The sequence below is a fragment of the Drosophila subpulchrella genome, chromosome X (assembly GCF_014743375.2).
Source record: "Drosophila subpulchrella strain 33 F10 #4 breed RU33 chromosome X, RU_Dsub_v1.1 Primary Assembly, whole genome shotgun sequence".
NCBI lineage: Eukaryota > Metazoa > Arthropoda > Insecta > Diptera > Drosophilidae > Drosophila > Drosophila subpulchrella.
This window is the reverse complement of record NC_050613.1, coordinates 24,623,318-24,641,313: the sequence shown is the minus strand read 5'-3', so window position 1 is coordinate 24,641,313 and position 17,996 is coordinate 24,623,318. Positions and strand designations below refer to the sequence as shown.

At 38.4% G+C, this 17,996-nt stretch overlaps 2 protein-coding genes across 28 annotated transcripts in view; one reads left to right on the top strand and one right to left on the bottom strand.

Annotated features, from left to right (window-relative positions):
- LOC119557804 (eye-specific diacylglycerol kinase) overlaps positions 1-16,813 on the top strand; it is a 135,883-nt gene extending 119,070 nt beyond the window's left edge. For 8 of the 25 annotated variants that reach the window (XM_037870730.1, XM_037870727.1, XM_037870711.1 and 5 more), the window contains 14 exons: positions 2,235-2,438; positions 3,096-3,240; positions 5,074-5,470; positions 6,111-6,291; positions 7,017-7,441; positions 8,675-8,968; positions 9,025-9,251; positions 9,758-9,979; positions 11,132-11,183; positions 11,579-11,632; positions 11,915-11,978; positions 12,091-12,248; positions 12,985-13,148; positions 13,571-16,813. In XM_037870730.1, coding sequence (XP_037726658.1) covers positions 2,235-2,438; positions 3,096-3,240; positions 5,074-5,470; positions 6,111-6,291; positions 7,017-7,441; positions 8,675-8,968; positions 9,025-9,251; positions 9,758-9,979; positions 11,132-11,183; positions 11,579-11,632; positions 11,915-11,978; positions 12,091-12,248; positions 12,985-13,148; positions 13,571-13,614 — 2,631 coding nt within the window. In that variant the 3' untranslated portion in view covers positions 13,615-16,813. Of the gene's footprint in view, positions 1-2,234; positions 2,439-3,095; positions 3,241-5,073; positions 5,471-6,110; positions 6,292-7,016; positions 7,442-8,674; positions 8,969-9,024; positions 9,252-9,757; positions 11,184-11,578; positions 11,633-11,914; positions 11,979-12,090; positions 12,249-12,984 lie in introns of those variants that run through there. The other 17 variants (XM_037870731.1, XM_037870728.1, XM_037870712.1 and 14 more) reach the window with 12 other exon arrangements.
- The window catches only part of LOC119557808, a 75,065-nt gene that overhangs the window by 34,771 nt on the left and 22,298 nt on the right, over positions 1-17,996 (bottom strand). The window lies entirely within an intron of this gene.

Here is a 17,996-nt window from a genome sequence, read left to right as displayed (position 1 = left end):
TACCCATGAATACTTGCCACATTGTGTGAATACCATGGATGTCCCCCGAACATTCCTTCAATTCAATTAACACAAGGGCAACGTGGATTGAAGGGCAGGTTACATGTGAGCGTAATTTATTTATTGCGTGCCTGTCCAACATTCACGCAATAAAGGCGAAGAAAAAAAAGAAAAAAAAAAGAATGGGGGGTTGGATCAAGAACGATGGGCGTGTCATCTGTTTCAGCCAAAAGCAACAGAATGTGTACTTTATCAGGCTCATTGTCAATCGGCGAGGGGGCAAAATAGTCATTTGGGGCAGACCAGCTTCTAAGGAAAAGGTCCTGTCCCATCTCAATTTGTATCTAACAACAAGATAATTTGGGGAAAGGTAGAAAGTCAAAATAGAAAGTCAGAAAATATTGATTTAGTAAAAGAACCAAATTCTTATAAAAGAAAATATTGAAAAATATCATCATCTTAATTAAAATAAATTTAAGCTATTAGGTTTTTTTATAAAAATTGTTAAACATTAATTTTTGGGAGTAACTTGGACTAAAATCTGAATCCATTTTTTTGCCATAAAATATCAGTATTTTGGCTGGCATAATGCCAAAAAAAGGTCAGATTGAGGAATGTCATACATCGTTAAGCTCGTAATTTAAATTCCAATCCATCGGCATTCAAGCCTGAAAATTTTTAATTTTTGCCATTTTTCGCAAAAATAGATGATGTAACCCCTTACAAAAAATGCGAAAATTGGTCAAAAAATAAATTTCCCGGAAAGTGATGGGGATTGTTAGCATTGATTGTCAGCTGCCCAAAACAGTCGGTCTTTTAGCTGAACGCCTTGATTTGGCCAAAATACGATGGAAAAACCGCAAAAAAAATAGTATTTTTTGACAAAAAATCCATATTCGATATCCATATTTTTTGCCATAAAATATCAGTATTTTGGCTGGCATAATGCAAAAAAAGGTCCGTTTGAGGAATGTCACACATCGTTGATCTCGTAATTTAAATTGCAATCCGTCGGGATTCAAACCAAGAAATTTTTAATTTTTGCCATTTTTCGCAAAAAATCATGATGTAACTCGTATTATAATAAGACCTACAAGGACAAGCACCTTGTATAAAAATATTCTTATTGATATATGTATTAATACAATTTAGGCTAGAAGTCTACTGAAGGACTATCAGAAAGTATTTACTTAATTAATTAAAACAAAAATCATTTATAATGTGGGGTCCTTTTTAATTTAAAATGGCCACTTTGGTGCTCCAGTTTAACCCTAGATAGCTTGAAAAACTTGAGAAATTAGCCAGCTCAAGGCCAAATGCAAAGTTATCCCAGTTAAAGTTTGCAGGGAACAATTAAACAAAGGCAGACTCAAAAAGAGAAACCAACTAGCTGCTCCACTGCACAAGGTTTTTCTTTAGTTTTCCGAGGGAAAACAACTCTTAGACACCTGAGGCTGTTGCGAATCCTTGACGGGAATCCGTTTTCACCTGTCAAACCGCAGAAACCTCAGCAATTAATTGTCAAAGTTTGTTTTCGAGAATGCAAACGGCAGTTGCAGTTCCGTCATTTGAATGCGGTTTTGCGGAAATGCGGGATTTTACTAATTAGCGTACTGAAAAGGGAGACGCAAAACCAAATTAATTTCATGGTGAATCTATATATATGTATACATTCAATACCTAGAAATATTTTTAAATTTGTATTTATGCCATTAAATGGTTTTCAAATATAAAGAATTGAATCAAAGGTGGACTATGGTGATATTTATGTGAAAGGCCACTGAAATGGAGGAGGATAGTGGGTATATTTTTATTGAAACACAAAAGAATAATATAGTAAATATATATATTTTCATATATATAATAAATGTGCAGGTGTTTTTAGAAGCAAACTTATTTTAAAATTCGCAGATATATATTCGATTTTAACATTAAATAGTCATCAATATTTAACATTTTATAGGAAAACCCACTAAATGAACGCGTATTGTAGTGATATTTTCGTTGAAAGACAAAACCAAACTAATAACATGATGAATATATATTAATTATGTATATGTGTTCTTGGGAACAAACTTATTTTGAAACTCCCAGTAATATTTAAAACTACCAGTGAATAGTTTTCCATATTTAATCTTTTATAAGAAAACCCCTTGAAATAAAGTCGGATTGCGTGATATCTTTGTTACCTCCACAAAATCTCAAGTTCTCCCTGGGCTTCCGTGCCATTTCAGAAAAGCGGTCAGCGGATGAAGTGCTCCGCCTGCCAGCTGGTTGCGCACCACAACTGCATTCCGTTCGTGAACGAGAAGAGCACCCTGGCCTGCAAACCGACCTACCGGGACGTGGGCATCCGGCAGTACCGGGAGCAGACCACCACCCACCACCACTGGGTGCACCGCAAGCTGGAGAAGGGCAAGTGCAAGCAGTGCGGCAAGGTAGGTTGGACCCCCACACGAAACACACGTTTATTCTGTTTTTCTTATCCTTTTCGTACTTCAATTCAATTTTTGTTTTAAAAAATAATATTAAAAAAGTGGAGAGATCTTAAAAAATTGTTAATAAATGAAAAAACATTCATTTTCTTTCGCTTTATCATATTGGCTAAGTTTTTAAAGCCTACAAAAATTAAGTACAGTAAAAACCAAAAAAAAAAATATTTCAAATATATTTACATTTTGCTATACGGCCAACAAATATAAAGTAGATTAGATTTTCCAGAAATCAAGATTTTTCTAAATCCGTAAATAAATATTTAAAACATACTTCATTTGTCACAGTATAATACAAAGTTAAGACCTATCAAAGTTTAGTAGAATGTCTATAAAGAAAAATAAAAAAATAGTTTCCTATTTCTAAAAATGTTCGATTTTTGGTATTTATGCTTATGTTTAATATACCTTTTATAACTTAATCTAACCTTTCTTTCTTCAGACTAAGTTTTTGTAAACCTGATTGATTCAATTTAATTTTACATTTCTTAGCCACGTGCGTTTAATCTGCATTCGTTTGTTTTTCTGTGTGACAAATATATAGAGTGATTCTGGAAATAGGATATTATTATAATATTACTTGTTATGCACTTATCCCTTTAGTTCTTTCCTATGAAGCAGGCGGTGCAAAGCAAGCTTTTTGGGTCGAAGGAGATTGTGGCGTTGGCCTGTGCCTGGTGCCACGAGGTCTACCACAACAAGGAGGCCTGTTTTAACCAGTCCAAAATCGGCGAGGAGTGCCGTCTGGGTGAGTCAATCGTCTGCCCCCCTTTTCCGGGAAAGGACCACGCCCCTGCCCCTGCCCCTGCCCCTGCCCCCGTTTCCCTTGATTAATTACGTGACGTGCATGCAAATAAATTGCGGTCCGTTAACTTAATTAAGATTTGTGCATTAAAACCGAACCCAAACGAAATACTCGGAATGGCCCGTAACCCTTTGGACCTCTTAAACTTCTATCCCATTTTGTATTTTATGCGGTTTATTTGGTAGGTAAACAAATTGTGTCATAGTTTGACTGGCCAACCTTTTTTTCGTTCTCTGTAAAACAATTTGTGTGTTTCCAAAGAAAAGTCAACCGAAATGAAGTCATTGCTTGAAATAAAGAAACCTTTTTCAAGCCCTCCAAGTCATTCCAAAAAAAAGTTACTCTGAAACTGCTTTAAAATATTTTAAATCCCTAACGAATTAACCAGTATCTTGGCTTTCAGCTAAGCCACCCATTTTTTTTTTTGTATCTTGTGGATTTCTAAGAGAATTGTGGCATTTTGCAACATCTTATGCCATAAACTGCCCCTCAAATGTCCAGGGAACTAAACTATTTTCAATTAATGTAATTGCAGCAAATGCTAACGTGCCACTACCTCTGCTGTTGCTGTTTATATAAAAGAAAAAGAAATTCCCTTCCCCCAACAACTATGTGCAACTATGACAATGATGATGTGGCAGCTGGGGCGCCTTAACCGCTTCCTGTTCACGTTTTTATAAAGTGTCTCAATGAGCGTCTTGTTAACACACTCTGGTCTCCCTGCCAGAGACCATTACGTATACGCCCCGGGTAGAGGACACAGGCGAGTTTAAGGGGAATGGGGGACAGGACACGACCGGAGATGAGGACAAGACAGTACGAAATAGAATTACGAGACAGTTGGGGGTTGGGGGGGGTGCTTTGTCTGGCGTGGAGATCCCCTATTGAGGTCCGTTGGCCAAGTTGCGGCATTCATAATTGCTCTTTGGTATGCCAGTTATGCTGGGCCCTCAACTCCCAGCCACAACTCTGCAGCTGAGGTCCCTTTTGATTCCCCCTCGAAGGTGGCAAATTAAATTTAGTCGCTTGGCAATCCTCAAGCACTTTCCACACACAATTAGCTTTTCTAGCCTGGACCCCGGACTGGCCTAAAATTTAGGCACTGTGACGAAAGGCTCTAGTTTATAAGGAAGTATTATAGAACCATTAAAAATTTTAAGTAAATTTGAAACGAAACTCGCTGTACTCCAACAAAATAACACTCGAAGTTTTCATCAATAATAAAAACTCGTCTTAATAAATTGCCTAAGTTTCTAACATACGATAAACAAAATTAAGAAAAGTCAAAATATTTGCCATTTACAAATAAAAACATTCAACATTTAAACATGTTAGGTTTTGCAGTATACAAAATATCATCAAATAAGTATTTTTAAATTAGAATTTAATATAAGTGGTCTAAACTACTTTTCAGCAATGTGGTAAAAACTGCTTTGCCAAATTTAGCAGGACCCAAAAATCATATACTCAAAACATTACGCCCCCTTTATATTATACAGTCAAAAAATTCGCACTCCATATTCGATGAATCACGTTTCTATAAATTATATTATCTGCTCTTTAAAGTACATTTAGTGGATCCTATAAAATACATTTACCAAAAAAAAAAATGCTCTAAAATAAAAAAGGCAATGGTTTAAAAATTGATTAAATTCTGATGTACTACTTTTTTGAGTGTATGATTTTTGATAAAAAATATATACAATTGAAAGGCTACACCTACATATTTTTGGCCCGTGTAAGACCCCCACTCATCCCGTTTTTTTCCCCTTGCAGGCAACTATGCGCCCATCATTGTGCCGCCTTCGTGGATTGTAAAGCTGCCGACCAAGGGCAACTTCAAGTCCTCGATACGCGTGAGCAACAAGAACAATGCCGCCTCCGGGTCAGGGGGCGGGGCAGGTGGCTCCGGGGGCGGTGGGGCTGGAGGCGGAGGCGGGGGCGGAGGCAAGAGCAAGAAGCAGACGCAGCGCCGCCAGAAGGGCAAGGAGGAAAAGAAGGAGCCGCGGGCGTTCATTGTGAAGCCCATTCCGTCGCCGGAGGTAATCCCGGTCATTGTGTTTATTAATCCGAAGTCAGGCGGCAATCAGGGCCACAAGCTGTTGGGCAAGTTCCAGCATCTGCTCAATCCGCGCCAGGTGTTCGATCTTACGCAGGGCGGCCCAAAAATGGGGTGAGTACTCGATTATTAAGGAGCACAATGAAATATGAAATACAAATTAATTTCATATTAAAGCTCAAATACGTAAATATGAAATAAAATTAGGTTTATTATACGCTTTTAATGGAAATACCACCCTTGCGGCTGATTTCTTAATGACAGGTTAAGGTTCTAGCATGTGTGAACAAGGCCTAATTCAGTGTATACTGATATTTCGATAGTGTGAACACACCATTTCTTTTGGTAGTGTTACCAGATACTTTAGTCAGTCTTAGCCAACCACCAGAGGATAACGCGTGCAGAACTTTATATTTATAATTTTTCCAATGTAAAGGCATCCAACCTAGTTATTCTAAATAAACCTACATAAATCACTCGAAAAAGTACCCTTCTCAATAGTTATCTGTCAAAGAAAAATAAAATGAAGCTAAATTGCTCGAAAAGAAAAATCCCTTTTCTCAATCTGAGACACAGTCTGTTATTTAGAAACAGCAATTTAACTTAGTGACTAAAGATAACTTAACATTGAGAAATAGGCCAAATAAATCTCGATGTTGTATTGTTTAGATTAAAGTACAATTTACTTCTGTGAGCTTAGGATGTGATTCTGAATATTGATTTCTTTACTGAACCCCTTTTCCCTTCTTTGCAGCCTGGACATGTTCCGGAAGGCGCCCAATTTGAGGGTTCTGGCGTGCGGAGGCGACGGCACCGTCGGCTGGGTCCTTTCCGTCCTGGACCAGATCCAACCGCCACTCCAACCAGTTCCGGCAGTCGGTGTCCTTCCTTTGGGCACCGGAAATGATCTCGCCCGCGCCCTCGGATGGGGAGGGGTAAGTTGACTTTTGTGACGCAAGAACTTAATAATTTGTACCACTTTTAAATATTAAGCAACACGAAAAAAAGTGGTATAAATTCAATAGAATTTAATTTAGTTAGTTATAAATTATAAACAGTTATTCAGATCTTTTTGATTAGCCTGAGGGACTAAAAAAACAAATTGTCTTAAAAATTTAAAATTTGGGCGAGGGCAACAGAACGTATGAGCAATTTGCTTTTAAAGCGTAAAAATTACCCATACGACTTGTTAGCCACATAATATAACATTTAAAAGTTTACAAAAATTATTTCTTATAAAAAACCTATTCCCGTTATGTCAAAAAGAAAGTATTAAGAAATACTACGCCGATTCTCTTAAACACATAAAAGTTTCATGACTTCCCATATGAAAAAAATAGTTAGAATCATATCTGATACATATAAATCTACAGTAAGTACTTCTACTTTTATTGCAAAAGTAATTTTCATATAATAATAAGGCTTTCCAGACTTTTCCGTATTGCTAGTAAAATCCTGATATCCTGAATTTCCCACTGCCATATATATAGTTTATAAGTAAAAAAAAAAGCTTGGCTCTAAGAAATTCACTTTAAGCTTCTCAGCGACTGTAGCAAATTTGAAGGCATTTATTTATATTTGATCTTCATTTGTAGTTAGTGTAATCTACACCTAATATTGCTTTGAATCATTGCACATAAAAGCCTCAATAATTTTAAAGTCTATTTTCTTTCAGGGCTACACGGACGAGCCGATCGGGAAGGTGCTGAGGGAGATCGGGATGTCGCAGTGCGTGCTTATGGACCGCTGGCGGGTGAAGGTCACGCCCAACGAGGATGTCACCGATGACCATGTGGACCGCAGCAAGCCGAACGTCCCCTTGAACGTCATCAACAACTACTTCTCCTTCGGCGTGGATGCCCACATCGCCCTGGAGTTCCACGAGGCGCGGGAGGCCCATCCGGAGCGCTTCAACTCGCGGCTGCGCAACAAGATGTACTACGGCCAGATGGGCGGCAAGGATCTGATCCTGCGACAGTACCGCAACCTCTCCCAGTGGGTCACACTCGAGTGCGACGGCCAGGACTTCACCGGAAAGCTCCGCGACGCCGGCTGCCATGCCGTCCTCTTCCTCAACATTCCCAGGTGGGTCTTTTTCTGTAGATCTTTAAGGATATTAACCTTAAAACTCCATATTACAAGGTATGATTTTTATACCCGTTACTCGTAGAGTAAAAGGGTATACTAGATTCGTCGGAAAGTATGTAACAGGCAGAAGGAAGCGTTTCCGACCCCATAAAGTATATATATTCTTGATCAGGATCACTAGCCGAGTCGATCTAGCCATGTCCGTCTGTCCGTCTGTCCGTCTGTCCGTCTGTCCGTCTGTCCGGATGAACGCTGAGATCTTGGAAACTATGAGAGCTAGGCTATTGAGATTTGGCGAGCCGATTCCTGAGCTTCTTACGCAGCGCAAGTTTGTTTCAGTAGAGTGCCACGCCCACTCTAACGCCCACAAACCGCCCAAAACTGTGGCTTCTACAGTTTTGATGCTAGAGTAAAAATTTAAACTGAAATAAATTGTTCTCATCAATACCTATCGATTGACCCAAAAAAAAGTTTGCCACGCCCACTTTAACGCCCACAAACCGCCTACAAACTTCAAAAAATCGTAAATATGAACGCGGATATCTCGGAAACTATCAAAGATAGAGTATTGGGATTTCAGATTTAGATTCCGTAGCCTTGTACGCAGCGCAAGTTTGTTATGCGAATATGCCACGCCCACTCTAACGCCCACAAACCGCCCAAGCCTGTGGCGCCCACAATTTTTATGCTAGATTAAAAATTTTAACTGAAATGTATTGGTCTCGTCAATGCCTATCGATTGATCCAAAAAAAAATTTGCCACGCCTACCCTAACGCCCACAATGCTTAAATCTGTCTTCCGCCGGTAGGTGGCGCATTTAAATCTCGCTTTGCTGCTTGCATATCTCCATTTCCCTTTGGTCCCTTTAGCTGAGTAACGGGTATCTGATAGTCGAGGTACTCGACTATAGCGTTCTTCCTTGTTTATATTAACTTTATCATTGCTTACGTTCTGTAAACTCCATCAATAATGATTCCGATCCATTTATAATGATTGGCTTTAATTATTTATACAGTAACAACTTCAACTTTCGTTTCCCGTACGCCTTTTCTAGAGATCTTTGCGTAATATTCAGTTTTTGTTTGTTTTTTCATAAAATTTTAATTAAATGTAGCCTTCATTTAATTGAGTTCTTAAAATATATATATTTTTTTAAGAATCCTATCCTATATTACCCAATATTACCGATTATACCTAAACCTAACCCACTTTCCTCTCTATCCCCGCAGCTATGGCGGCGGCACCCACCCATGGAACGACTCCTTCGGCGCCTCGAAGCCCTCGATCGACGACGGCCTAATGGAGGTGGTCGGACTGACCACCTACCAGCTGCCCATGCTGCAGGCCGGGATGCACGGCACCTGCATCTGCCAGTGCCGGAAGGCCCGGATCATCACCAAGCGGACCATTCCGATGCAGGTGGACGGGGAGGCCTGCCGCGTGAAGCCGTCGGTGATCGAGATCGAGTTGCTCAACAAGGCGCTGATGCTGTCCAAAAGGAAGCACGGACGTGGCGATGTTCAGTGAGTAGGACACCTCATATCTATATGGATGCATTTTATATAATTCTTCATTACAGGGTAAACCCCCTAGAGAAAATGCAGCTGAACATCTTGCGCGTCACAATGCAACAGTACGAGCAGTACCATTATGACAAAGAGATGCTCCGCAAACTGGCCAACAAACTTGGCCAAATCGAAATCGAATCCCAGTGCGATCTGGAGCATGTGCGCAACATGCTCAATACCAAGTTCGAGGAATCCATCTCCTATCCGAAAGTCTCCCAGGACTGGTGCTTCATCGACTGTAAGTTATAGCTTTTGAACTATACGTTCTATAGGTTTCTCTGATATCAAAATTAGGATATTATACATAACAATTGTTTAGCATATCTAAACCTTTGAGATTTTTGTTTTCAATACATTAATTTCTGGAATATACTAACTGTCACATATCATATTTGACCAATAAAACTAGAATATAGATACAGTAGTTGAGAAATTATGGCCGTATGACACTAGTTTAAATTTATGAATTTATTATAACCCAAAAAACATACGCACATGTTTACAAACATAATGTAGATTGAAATGCATTTTTTAAAAAAAAAATCCAGTCAGTGCCTTAACTTTGACAGTGTCATATGGCCATTGATATTAACTAGACCAGTTTATATCAAAGTAGTAGTAGCTAAATTACAAGGAATTCAAATATTTTTGATACGAGTTAAAGCTTAAAGCACCTTATAAAATAATATTTGATTTTATATATTATCTTAACCTTAAAATATATATTCGATTTTCCCATTTTAGCCTGCACCGCGGAGCACTACTTCCGCATCGACCGTGCCCAGGAGCACCTGCACTACATCTGCGACATCGCCATCGACGAGCTGTACATCCTGGACCACGAGGCGGCCACCATGCCGCAGACGCCCGACCAGGAGCGCTCCTTCGCGGCCTTCTCGCAGCGGCAGGCGCAGAACGAGAGGCGCCAACTGGACCAGGCCCAGGGCCACGGCCCGGGTAGCACCGGTAGGATCCTGTTAGCTGGCTGCTGGCCACCGGGGGCGGGACAGACCGCTCGTACCGCCGACGAGCTGCCGCTCCAGGAGCGCCTCACGCTCTACCAGCAGCAGGTGGCCGAGCAGCTGCCGTACCAAGATAGGCGCATGTTCCTCCACCTCCACTTCCGCAAGCGTCGCGTCGAGATCTGAACTCCCTCGATCTTGAAGAGATCCCACGTTCCCGATCCCTATATATCTTCGATCCATAAAATCCAAAAGTCCCAAAAGATCCCAAAGGGGGGGCGGAGTGGAGGAAGGGGTGCCAGTTGCAGTCGGCCCACCTTAATTTCGTTGCATTGCATTTTGTTTATGGTTAATTATGTCTCGCATGTTTAGTCACTAACATTACACATAGAGAAATGCAGTTGCGGTATAAATAAAGCACAAAAAGAAGAATATAATCTGTTCAAAAAAATATTTACCTTATAAGAAAATATTAACCATGTTTTATCCTTTTGCTTGCCCATTTTTTATGAGCATATTAAAATTAAACAAATTTTAAATAAGTAAGTCCGGTAAAAAAAATCTCTTTTTAAGAATTTAAATTAAATTCAAATCTACTGAATGTAGTATTTTTTTCAAAAGGAATTACTTTACACATTACAATGTTCCAAAAAAATATTTAATTATGTAAAAAGTAGATCCATAACATTGATGCTATTATTTCGACCGCAACTGTGCGCCACCCACATAAACACACACCCACATCCGCTAAAAGTCCAAGTCTTAATTGCGAGGAGCCGAATACAGATTAGTCCTTGCCACGATCGCATGTGAGTAGAGCATTAAATACGAGCACTCCTGGTACTATCTGGTATATAATCCCGGCTTACATCAACAGTTAACCGTAGCAAGGACCAAACCGTATTCGTTACGATCCCATCCATCCCAACCAAAACAACCAACCAACCAACCAAATAATACAAAAAAGACACTGAAAATATATGCGGGTAGGTTAAATGCCTGGTAGTTTGGACTTATTGTGTACATGATTTTAGTTATGATTCACTTATTTCAATGGCTTACTAACAATATGTGAATTTCTTTTCGAATTTAAACAAACACACACAAAAAACTCACACACCCACACAAATTGAAACATTCTAAAAAATACACAAAGATGAGGATTTGCAAATTGGCTCCAAGCCCATTAAAGTGATGAAGTGGAAGAGGTAAAAAAGCGTCCCCCGATTCGTTCAGCATTTCATTCAAACTCCATGCGAAGAAAAGAGACCGAAAGCCAATCCGAGCGAGACGGCACTAGCTACCCAAAAATTTTGTTCACATAGGGCGTTCTTTCTCTATCTCTTTCGCTCTGCCAGACTTATCAATTGGCTTTTTCGCAGCTGTCTTGCTCGTTTGGCAATATTTCGCTTGCTCTCTCTCTCTCTTTCACACGCTTCAATCATGGTCCACGGTATATCCTCCATCTTTCACACACTCGCCTTGTCTATACCTCTATCTCTCTCTCTCTCTTCAGCATCTTCCCCTCTTCTTATTCATATAATTTAAATAATTTCCTAATTTTGTTTAATTTCTGTACTATATTAATAAATCCTGCATGCAGCAACAAAGATCGTTTATTCAGTTTCAACGAAGATGTTTTTGGTTATGGATTCAGGTATTCCGTATAACTATCTGTCTCTTTCTTTCTTAACTTACTAGACTGTCTGTTGTGGCTATCTCTGTCTCTCTCTATCTCTCTGTCTGACCTACTTTCCGTCCTTATCTCGTATCTCTCGTATCATCGACATTTAAATCGATCGAATGAATTTCAAACCGAACTGATGCTTGAATTTTCTTTTTTTATTTTCTCTACTTTTCCATGCACACACAAAAATACCAACACACACGCAAAACGCTCTCTTTCACACCCACACACACACAAATATTTGAATAATAGCCCTATACTGGAGCAAACTTCCGATGCCATACTACTAGCAGCCCAGAGCGGCGATCTCAATATGGTAGCTTAACTGTTCCATATATTTCTATAGTCTATAACTAGATGAATCCCAAGATGTATATATATATATATTTGGTGGCCTTCTAACACCCGTAATCCCCACTTTCTTCCAGTTACGTGCACTACATGAACAAGGATACTCACTACAGTCAGTGAACAAGAACGGACAGACGGCGTTGCACTTCGCCTGCAAATACAACCACAGGGACATTGTCAAATATATTATCGCGAGCGCCACACGACGTCTCATCAACATGGCCGACAAGGAGCTGTAAGTCCAAAGTCCATTAGAAAATTTAAGCACAACAGATAAGAGATACGCCACTGTGAAATCGGGCTCCATTTAGTCAAGCTATAGCCTATAGAAACTCAGGTTTGGGTCACCTTTTTGGAAACCATCGCAATTTTTAAAAAAATTAACATTAAAAAGGATAAACAAATAAGCACTATACAAGTATAAATGTAAGACTACTTAAAAGCGAGAGCTAGTCAAGTTATTGAATCTTAAAATGAACGTTTGGGTCACCTTTCTGTAATTATTGATCAAAAAATTATTCATTATTGAACTCCAAAGGCTATAATATTTTTAATGCAGATTATTATATTATAATATATATTAAAGAATCAAAGCACAAACTTTTCCAGGAACAAATGCTTTCAGAAATCCGGATATAGAGGTGCTGTTTTGGGTCACCTTTCCGAAAGCCTTTGGAAACATAGATAATTTAACATCATTAAAATAAAAATATTGGCTAGATTCAGTTTTTTAGAAAGTACACAAAAGTAGGGGTATAGCTTTATAACAAAGAGTAATTCGATGTTAAAGCAAAGTTTTGGGTCACCTTTTTACAAGTATCTCATTATACAGTTTTAAATCTATTTTCTTTCGGTGTGGGACTGTTTTTCTCCTACAAAACAGCTTTCCATAGCTGTGAATAAAGCTTATCTAAAAATAAAACGCCATTAAGACCTTTTAAGAACCCCCTTTCCGTACTTTTCTCTTAAAGTGGACAGACAGCGCTCCACATTGCCGCCGAGCAGAACCGTCGCGACATCTGCGTGATGCTGGTGGCCGCTGGCGCTCATCTGGACAGCATGGACTCCGGCGGAAACACGCCCATGATGGTGGCCTTCAACAAGAACGCCAACGAGATAGCCACGTATTTGGAAAGTAAGCAGGGGACGCAGCCCGTCGACGGCTGGTTTGACGACTAGACGACTGTAGAATCGCCGCGGGCCCCCTCCAAGTAGAGCAATCGCTAGACAAGCTTACGCCGTGGGGCTAACTCACGACAAAACCAGACAAAACAAAACCAAACCAAGCAGTGAAACAAAATTGATAACCACAAATACCAGAATATCCATCAGTAAATCAGTAATCCAAAATAAGAACGTAATTTTAACATTGCATATTTCTCCTTTCTATGCCAACAAAAACAACCAAAATGGACAATGTATTGTATAAAATGCAATCTAACTAAAAAAAATCGAACGTTATCGATATCGAAACTGAAATCGAAATCGAAATCGATAACGAAATCAACTCAACATTCCACAAACTCACATCGGGTTTCCGGTTCCGGTTTCGCTTAGGTCAAGAGCGTTTTATGCATCTGGAGGTGCAGACCCGGATCTAAGTGGAGCATTCAGCGGAGGCACTCATCCTACAACAAACATACATACATAATAATAATCATAATAACGATAATGGCTTTTTTTTGGCAATTTTTTTTTTGTGTTAGCATGTACGAGAGATATCTAATTTAAACTAAGCAAAGAAAATACATACACAAAAGAACACTCAACACATTTAGCGCTTAAGAGGACAATGGTATGGAATAATAACTTAATTTATTGTAAAAAAAAGCTAGCGAAACGAAAGGCAACATTTGTCCGGAAAAAATTTCAATTTTTAATTACCTTACGACAGAACGAACAAAAAAAATGTTATTATTAAAATGCGGCAATTGCAAAAGAAATTCAAAAATTTATTTGTTTCTCTTACCGATTGATTAACGATTAATGATTATATTGTGATATCTAAATTAATTAATGTATTGGACTAGAGAGCGAGAACGAGAGCAAATAGAAATTGATATTAGCAGAGGGCTTTTGCTGTACTACCAACTAAGCAAAAAAAAAAAGTTGAAAAAATGAAACAAACAAAAAAACACACACACAGAGACACACTAAGCAAATATATAGCCTATATATTTAATTATATATTTAATTCTACCATATGTACTTCTTTTGGAATTCAATCTAGGCTAAGTGAGAACTTGAATACTCTTGTCGAAACAAAAAAAAAAAAAGAAAAGAAAGAAAATGGCAGAGCAGCAGCACGATTAGAAGAGAGACGCACTATGCCCTAAGCGGCTAATGCTATCTCGCTCAGACACAGACAAACACACACACACACACATACACAGTCCCGATGCACAGACTAGGATGCACAACCCCCATAGATATACCACCCACTTCCACCTCACCCACACCCTCACCCCAAAGAACCCTCAGCGTTTCAAACCGAAAGACTTGGGCCTATCAATGGCGTCCCCCCCCAAAAAAACGAGGTCACCTGCCCTCAAAGAACAAAAACTAGACGTTAGGGCAGGGCAGGGACCCACAAAGACTATCTTTACTATCCTATATATACTATATTCCGTACTCTTTACTCTTTAATTTTAAACCCTCGTAACACAAAGGAACAATGAAACACACTCGTAATATAGACGCATGCATATTTTATCAAATTAAGAGTAACTATGGAATACCACAATATTATATATAGCCGTTAATCGAACCATATACATATGTATGCTATGTACAGTAGAGGGCTACCTTTTCTTTAATTATTTTCTATTCTTTCTTTTTGCTTAGATTCAAAATTCAAAATTCCGAATTATATATATAATCACATTGTCGAGTCAATTACGTTTACCGCGACCCCATTAGGATTTTTCGGCTTAGCTAACTTTAACGATTATAGCGATAATAAGGATAGGCGATAAATCTCTTTATCGATTGATAAGGCAAGAGCGAGAACGATAAAGTATCGATCACCTTTACGAGGCTTGGCCGAATGCAGCCCTGTCCCCCCCGTCCAATCGCAATCGACTTTGTTCCTGGAAAACCATGGCTCTGGCTTTCGGAATATCGGATTGGGTTTGGACCCGTGGGGGCCATCGCCAGCATTCCACCCATACCGCCCTAGGAGCCACTTCCGGTCTCGGAGGCGCGCTTCCGGCGTGGGTAATCATGTTTTGGATTGCACACGAAGGAAAATAGGAAAGGAACAAAAATACAAATAAAACAATAAACGATAGAAAAACATAAAAAAGTTAATTACACACATCGTAGACTGTCGCAGATGGTGTTGAAGTGTCTTGAAGTCTAACGATTTTAGATCCCGGCATTGCGGGATCTCGGGCATGCAGCCTTTACGCCCCATAAGACGTGCCACCCATTGGGCAACCGGAATCCAAAATCGTAACACCAATCTACACCGCCTGCGGCAACTAATGAATTCCTCAGCTGCGGTCTAAAAAGTGGTGGTGCCCTCTCGACAATTAAAAATTCATTTTTTTTAAAATAATTTTAGTATTATATTACCATTAACTTGCAAAGTTTAATTTTATTTATTTAAATTAAATCTTTAAAATGTATTTATGAATTTGTAAATGTAAATTTTTTAAGTACTATTAGTATATTTTAGAGTTTGTCATATTTTTTTTAAATACATTTTTCTTTGTGTTGATAAAAATACTTCTTTTAGACATTGAAATTAGTTTTAAAAAAAGTTATGTTCAGGAATTTCTCTGTTTTTCCATTACATTTTTAAAACAGTTTTAGATAATTTATTATTTTTGGTATTAAATTGATTTTCAAAATTTGAAACACCACCATAAATACGGTCGCAGCTGGAAATCCATATGCAGTAGAGCAGAGTTGAGTAAGGAATATTTAGCAAATGACAATCTAGAGATTTTATAGCAACTGAGCCGAGCAGAAGGCCGATGAGAGTTTGCTATCCCCCTAAACCATTCACTATGAACAGAAACTATACGACACGATCCTTCAAACAGTAATCGATAGGAAATTGAAACTCTGAAACGTTTTGGTTAGTTTTCGCAACTTGCTATATACACAAAGCTTCAAAATGAAATTGTAGTTGAAGGATTTATGCGGGAATAGGTTAGTGTTAATCGAGGAGAGCGCTATCTATCGATCTAGACGGGCTAAATGCTAAATGATGAATGGTGGATGATGATGATGAATACTGAATACAAAATACTAAATACTGAGGGCTAAAATGCAGAAAATGCTAGAAAATGGCGGGCAAAGTGCTTTAATGCACCGATGCACAGCTGTTCGGAGAACAACCGGGTCCAAGCCAAAACTATGGATATATTTTCGTGCATTTTGTAGAAGTTGAGTACCCACAAGACACTAAAACACAAGGACACACCTCACAGGACACCACACACAGATACAAAACAGAGGACACTAAACATTAAGTGGAGGCAATTACTGCATGATGTGTATATAGAAACAACATAGATGCTATATATATATATATACAGACATACATATATAGTATATATATTTTTTTCGAATCGTTTAAGTGAAACTTTTGAACAAAATATGGAAAATGAAACGCAAGTCTTATGAAATTCTAGCAAGTAAGGCAAACCAAAATTGTAAAGGTCAAGATACACAGATATGGACGGCGGAACGATATACCTAAAACAATGCCTAACTGTACGATAGTAAGCATACTATATACATATATATATTGATAACGTAATAAAGCGGAATTTATGTGTGTGCAAGTAATCTACTTATTTACACCAACCAACCTGTAAATACACTTACTTTCACTCCAACCCCACCCCGATTTTCCCAATTTCCACGATTTCCCCCGATTCTGAGGTTTATTTTCGATCCCAACCCAACCCGAAACTTTGAACAGACAACGACTTTGGATTCTCCCTTCCACCTGGATATACACTATATATATATTTAATTATCAACTTACGCAAGTCTGAAAGTATTTCTATCGAAAAGTTCTAAACTGCTTAACTGTAAAGTGTACATATACCAAATTACAACCACTCACTACAAGTCCTATAAACTATATAGAATTGTAAGAAGATAATCCCCATTAATCTATGTATATGCCTACATATATGATATATATTTACTTTTTTTGAATTAGTCACTAAGCATAGACAACATGAATTACTAAGTACGATATGCACTGCAAGCACTGAGGAATTTGATTCAATTTTACTTAAGACAAACGAAAAGAGAAATTGAAATAGCATTTAGCAAACCTTAAGGAAAAACCAACCGAAACAAAATCTCCAAATTCTTGGAAACAACAATTAAAAATTAAAAAATGAACTTTTCGAGCTACATCGGAAGACAAAAACGACAAAAACTGTATTCGCTTGAGGCAATTATTGTGAGGGAAAGTCGAGAACGTTTAGCATCTGGATTGGCTATGCAGCATATTAAATACTTAGATACCCAGACCCACAGATACCACACCACACAGATACACGAGAAACACACACGAATATTAAATATATATATATATATACAATATACAATATACAATAGTTATAAAAAAAAACTCATTCGCATCGATCCTTTGAACCATAGTCTATCCTGTTATTCTCTCAATCAAAATTGTAATTCTCGGACCTGCAAAAACGAACCCCAAGCTCTAATCTGAGTTCTTTTTATTCCCCCCTGCAACTTTCAAGAATTGTAAAAAATACTACACTTTACGCTAGCGAATCCCAAATATTGGACAACAAATCGAAATCATCCACAAAATTGCTTATAATATGAATTTTCTGACTCTCTCCTAAGGGAAAATAAATTTTTTTTGGTATTTCAAACTCAAATGCACTGGTGTTTTTTTTCAGGGCGGATTTTTTTTTATAGTATTACTCATTTATACTTAACTGATGAAAACAAATAAATATATATTTTCAAAATGAATTTGCTG